The sequence below is a fragment of the Streptopelia decaocto genome (assembly GCF_964273445.1).
Source record: "Streptopelia decaocto genome assembly, chromosome: 6".
NCBI classification, from domain to species: domain Eukaryota; kingdom Metazoa; phylum Chordata; class Aves; order Columbiformes; family Columbidae; genus Streptopelia; species Streptopelia decaocto.
In genome coordinates this window covers 61,362,493-61,368,492 of record NC_138660.1, presented here as the reverse complement: position 1 = coordinate 61,368,492, position 6,000 = coordinate 61,362,493, and the positions used below count along the sequence as shown (strand labels likewise).

General features: G+C 47.4%; 1 protein-coding gene across 1 annotated transcript in view; it reads left to right on the top strand.

Moving 5' to 3' along the window:
- Positions 1 to 5,006: 5,006 nt before the first annotated feature.
- The window catches only part of TMEM163 (transmembrane protein 163), a gene marked incomplete at its 5' end in the record, with an annotated part of 93,049 nt that continues 92,055 nt past the window's right edge, over positions 5,007 to 6,000 (top strand). Inside the window, one exon of the mRNA XM_082056169.1 lies at positions 5,007 to 5,160. Coding sequence (XP_081912295.1) covers positions 5,007 to 5,160 — 154 coding nt within the window. The remainder of the gene's footprint in view (positions 5,161 to 6,000) is intronic.

The following is a 6,000-nucleotide window of genomic DNA, read 5'->3' as shown; positions in this document are numbered from 1 at the left end:
CAGAAGTATCTTACTATCTCATCCACACGACACATACTGTGACACTGTGATACTGTGACAGGCACAAAATGGTAGCTGTAGTGCAAACTATCAGAGCACTTAAACAGCATAAACACTTGAAGGTGTTGCCTTTAGGAATACCAGCATAAATAATTCTCAGACTTTGGTCCTAGAGGAATAACACTTAAGATTAAGATCTATAGTGATGACCTTTACAGGACTGATGCCTGCCTGTTCGTTTAGAATTGGATTGGTCCTTGGTTTTGTTTCAATTGTGTCTCCTGTAAAACTGAATGGGGATGCCATTGCCTCCCGCTGTAGTTCCATGAAAGGTATATTGTTGAAAGGAAGAAGTAAGCATTTTCTTTTGAATGTCAGGCATGAGACATCAACAGACCAAACTGATAAACCACCCTGGCTTACACTAGCACTCCCTGACACTGTAATACAATGCCAGTGACAAATAAAGTATTTTGTTGCCAGAAAAAGGCAGCTTTGTGTTTAATATGTGTATGAAATGCAACCCTGCAAACAAAATGGTGAATGGTGACAGTATAGTTATTTTGCTTTCATGCCTTTAAACATACTAAAAAAACAATAATTGGGCCAGCTGACCAACTCTTTCCAAATATACAAGAGTGCTCTTAATTTAAGTGCTGCACTTAGGATGATGGTCAATACGGAACATTGACTAGTTAACGTCAATGAAATCAAGCAAACTTCCTTCTCAGGAGTCTCTGAATGCACCACTGTGTTCTGCTAATTCAGGTGAAAACATTCCAGTCAGTAGCGCTAAAAAGAAAAGGAAAAACAGAAAGTCCAGAATAGATGCAGCTCTCATTTTTAGAATGACAAATGAACATATATAATGCTAACACATCCAAAATTGCTTACAATGAAAACAGATTTATTTCAATTCCACATCAACTGAGGAGGAACAGCAAGTGTTCTGGTTCTACTTTCACTCTACACGATGCAACAGCACCACATTCCTTCTGCCTTTTTGCATCATGCTCCTCTTTGTCATCCCATAATGGGTGCTGATGGCAGTATGAGAATAGCATTTAAGTGAACCAAAGGGACTGTGACTTAGGAAAGTAGGTCTACCTACTGCCCAGAGATGGCTTATTCCCTCAGGAAAATGTCTTAACTTGAAAAAGAATAAAATGATGGACCTAATCTGATTTTCACCAAATATAATTGAAGTTCTTTCTCTGACTTTACTGAGAAGTTAGAGTGGGCCTGGAGGAAGAGCCTCAAATCTGATTGATATGTTTCATTTATTCAATAGATGGAAGGAGGAATGGAAGAAAGGAAGGAGGAATGGAAGAAAGAAAGAAACCACCACAAATAACTACAGCAAAAGCAGACCACAGACAATCCAGACAAAGAAAAACAACAGAAATTCTCTTCAAGGTTGCTGTGGTGCAAGAAACCTCCATCTTGTTTGGAATCACCTTTCTCTGGAAGCAAAAATATTATGGAAATTATAGGCAGTTCCCACCGGGAACAAAGTTCTGCAAATGTGTATTCATCCTGCAGCAGACATAAAATACAGGATGGAATCAGTCTATTTCAATTGATCCAGAGATGTGTGGGGTTTTTTTTGTTGTTGTTTTTGGTTTTTTTTGTTTTGTTTTGTTTTGTTATTTTTTGTTTTGTTTTTTAATCGATTTTGGCTTTTCCTTATTCATATCCAACAAAGGGAGGTTTGAGGGACCAAGAAATAAAATCATATAAGAATATAGCTATTCCAGTCAGTCGTTTTTCTCTTCAATGACTTTGCCTATAGGCTTCCTACACAAGAAGTCCAACAGGGCTGGAAAACAGGATCCACGTCTTTAGAACCCTAGCCCTACATCTTTACCCAATGGAACATATTTTGGGTGAAAGAGGCATCATGAGAAATAAGTGGCAATGCTGCCAAGTAGCTTCCAGCTGCTATGATATGGCAGTCTTTCTGCTTCTTAGTAGCTAGCTTATATAAATAACGGTCTGATTTGAAAGGCTCTTCATTGTGGATCTGCTTAATGTTTTGAATTTGTATTTGCTAAATGCAGAGTATATTCCTTCTCACATGAGGACATATTTGAAAGCACTAAAGAGAGTCATTTAAAAGAAACTATAATACTCCTTGCAAGCCTTATACTCTTTGCTATAGCCTGAACACTGTAACATTTATACAGATAGAGGCAGCTGCAGTCCCTGTCAGACACAGTTTTATGTAAGAACAGCAAATGAGAAGAACTGAAAAAAATAAAAAGGAACATACTAAAGTTTAAAACTTGTGGTTTGGTGTTCCTAGTTCCAGTTTTCCTCCAAGTTATTTGGAAACCTACCCCTTTCACCTCCTTTGAAAGAAATAGAGTTAAGAATCTCCAGGGACTTTCCTCTTGGTTTGATTTCTGGAAGTTATAAGAATACCAAAGTAGCTTAGAGAGACTTACAGAAAGGAGTTAGTGGCCAAAGGGAGTCACTGGTCATTTTTTCATTTATGTACTGAACAAGAAAGTTCCTACTGGAATGGATCAGATATTAACTTATCTCCCTAGAAGAGGAAGGATCCTGCAATAATTGTATTAGGGAGCATTAGATTCATCGCAGTAATTTCAAGAGACTCTTCATGGCTTGTACTGGATGCACTCTGCATGAGAGAGTGTCTCCCAGACTCACTCACCAAAGGTTTCTGTATCCCTGGGAGGTCCTGAAAAGTGATTTGGCCCCAATCCCTTGTCTGTGACCACGTTACAAAACTGGTTCTACCCATTTAAAGATTCTCACTTTACAAACACATTTGAAGTGGTAGAGAGACATGACAATTTGTTATTTATAGCAAGTAGCAAAAGGTAAGTCTTTTCTACTCTTCATTCATTTCCCACATGCATACCCATACAGATCTTCTCTTGTATCTCGTAGGTTCAAGGCCGCCAGAGCTTAATAAAGAACCCATAAAGAAAATAACTGTACTTGTTTTATGGAGTTACTCGTTTTCAGCCCTTCCCAACTCAGCCCAAACCCAAAGAACAACACTTCCCTCAGAAGAACTCACTTGTGTTTGCTTACGCACATGAGAACCTCTCTTGACATTAACATCAAATAGGCACTTTGTAATTTTGTATCCATTGCGTAAGGGAAAAGAAAATACATTTGACATTGCTTATATTTGTATTAATGCTGATCCAACTAGAAGAGCGAAAGCTCTGGGATCACAAAGCAGGGTAGGATAGCTAAGGGTGAAGATGAAATTCAGGCGAGAGGCATGACGACTTCAAAACAATTTCATATAGTAGGTATGGTAGACTATACACAAAGGAATTGTAAGATTAGGTAAAAAGCAAACACTAGTTCCTAACACCACAACAGCCATCGCCTTTCTACGGGGTTGCCAGAATGCCAATCAGTTTCTTAAACAATATTTTACATCACTTACCTTAACATTTACTTGTATTTACTTTTTCAAATAATTTATGCTTTGAAATACAACTGAAAAGATTTTGAAAAAATAGATACAGCATTGAGCAATTTATTAAAATTAAGACATTTTGGTAGCAATGTTTCACTAACCATTCCCAAAGAGGTATTACTAAACTATGCAAAACTTTTATAAGGCTGACACCAGCAAGATTCTGACAGCTTATGAAATCATGTCCTTATGCTAGCATAAATATTAATTTCCTGCTGGCCTTTCTATACTCCCCAAATGTGCTAATTTCTCAAAAGAGAAAGGCAACCTGATCTTCAGATAACTTAAGTGGGGATTATATCCATACATATGAGCTGAGGACCTGCTCTGCAATGTCTGATTGTCTTCTGACGTTTTCTTAGAGCCAAGCCAAAATACAACGCAGTTTCAAAATTCATCGCATGCTAGTGAGCATGCATCTGGGAGATATGCTAGCATGGAAAATGCTTTTGTTTATTTGCACCTCTCTATCTAGTCATTAGAAACCAGCAGAGAAGCAGGCAGCTCTGGCACAGATCTATCAGTAAAATTATTATTATTTTTTCTTTTACATTTCCGTTCTCCTGAGGTTTTAGTTTTTTCCCTATGTTATTCTGCAGCCCTAGGACCACCAGGTGAGCTAAGTGAGACCAGCCCAGAAGGCCAAGGAGACTCCAGCTCTAATCAGCATGAGACTGCTGTGTATTCTAGGCCAGCATTTAGGCCAATATTGGTAAAACCAACTGTCAGCATAACAAAGTATCAGTGCTGGGGAGTCTGAGGGGTGCGTGTGTGTGTGTGGCAATTCAGCTCTGATACTGAAGGAAGGGTTATGGCAGATGGAAAACGAGCAAACCCCTCAGCAGAGAGGAGTGCTGAGTCTTTACCTGTGTGAGGGGAGGTGAGGCAAGGCAGCGGAAGGCGTTTGCCTCTCGTTCTGCTGTGCGAGGGCTCCGGGTTTAGACGCTCACTGGACAACTCTTCTCCCTGAGGGAGTCGGCAGCGGGAGGAGGAAGCTGAGGCGCACCACGGCGAAGGGGGGCTGACGGGTTTCCCGCTTCTTCGGCCCAAGGTCCTGCCGCACCTTTCGCAGGTGCCTGCGGGGTCTTGAGGTCGAGGAGCCCCCGAAGGCGACTCAGCAGAGCCCTTCCCGCCACCTCTCCTGCCCTCACAGCTGCCCTCCACACGCCGCTCCGCACGGGGGCGAGCTGCCGCCCGGCCCCGGCTCCCGCCCCCGCCCCGCTGCGGAGCCGGGCGCCGCTCCCGCCGCCGGAGGTGCTCCCCGGGGCGGGGAGGGGAAGGGCAGCGCGGGGAGGCGGCACCGTTCTCCCACCTGCCCCCCCCCCGCTTCCTCTCCGCCGCCGGCGAGGTTAGTGATGAGGCGGCCGCGAGGAGCGGCTGTCGGGGAGCAGCCGGAGGAGTTTGTTTGCTGCTTGTCCCCGTCTCCCTGATGCTCTGAGCCGGAGTCTCCTCCTCTCCCCGGGCTCGCACCCGGGCTGGATGCTCCGCTCCTTCCCCGCTTCGCTGCCACAGTCGCCAGCCGCTTCCCGCCGCCCCGCAAGACATGGAGCCGCCCGCTGCCCCCCTGGACACCACTCCGGATCCCGCCATCGTGCAGCCCCCTGGTGCCAGCCCGCCGGTGCCCCCCCGGGAGCAGCAGCCGGAGCAGCTGCGGATCGGGGAGAGCGGGCAGTTCAGCGAAGGGCTGGAGGACAGAGGTGAGCACCCGCCCGTCCCTCACCGCCCTCCTGTGTGGCAGGTCCATCGCGTCCCGCCGCCCCGAGACGCCTCACACCCACCCCCGGCAGCTCTCCCTACGCTGTCCCTGCAGCGGCCTCACGCCTCGCTCTCCCGGACTCATGCCCTCCTCCTCATTCCGCCACAGCAGCCCTTCCCGCCCCCTCTTCTTCAGCGCTGGGCAGCCCCGCACCGGCTCCTGCCCTCCTAACTGCTCCCAGCGGCCGCTCTCTGCTCGCAGCCGCCCGCCGTGCTTCCCAGCGCTCCGGTCTCCTCCGGACCCCGTGCTCTTCCCTCACTCCGCGCCTCGCCCGCAGGCCCCGCTCCCGCCTCAGCGCCCCGGCCGCCTGCCCTCCCGCTCAACGTTCTCCCCCACCAACCCGCTCCGCCCTCGAAGCTTTTCCCCTGTTTAGTTCCCATGCGAACGCCCCGCGACAGCTTTGAAATATTTTTATAAACTCTATCCGTGGTTGTTCCCACCTCGCCCGAAAACTTGCCTGCCTGGCGGGGAAGCGGGTGCGAGTGGCACATGGCGCCGCTCCCGCTGTGCAGGCGAGGGGGAGAGCCCGGGCCGAGGGGCGCAGGTGGCGGCGGGGCCCGGAGGGGGAGCAGGCAGTGCCGGAGGGTTTCTCGCCGCTGAGGTTACCTGCCGGCGGGGCTGTGGCAGCCGCCGCCCGAGCAGGGGCACAACGGGGCGTTCTGTGGTGGTTCGGTGCGGACCAGGCTGGGCAGTGAGGTCAGGGCACTTTCCTTACCCCTCATTTCCCTTCCATATTGTATAATGCACTTGCATGCAACTCGTTTCTTAAAAATTATTATTC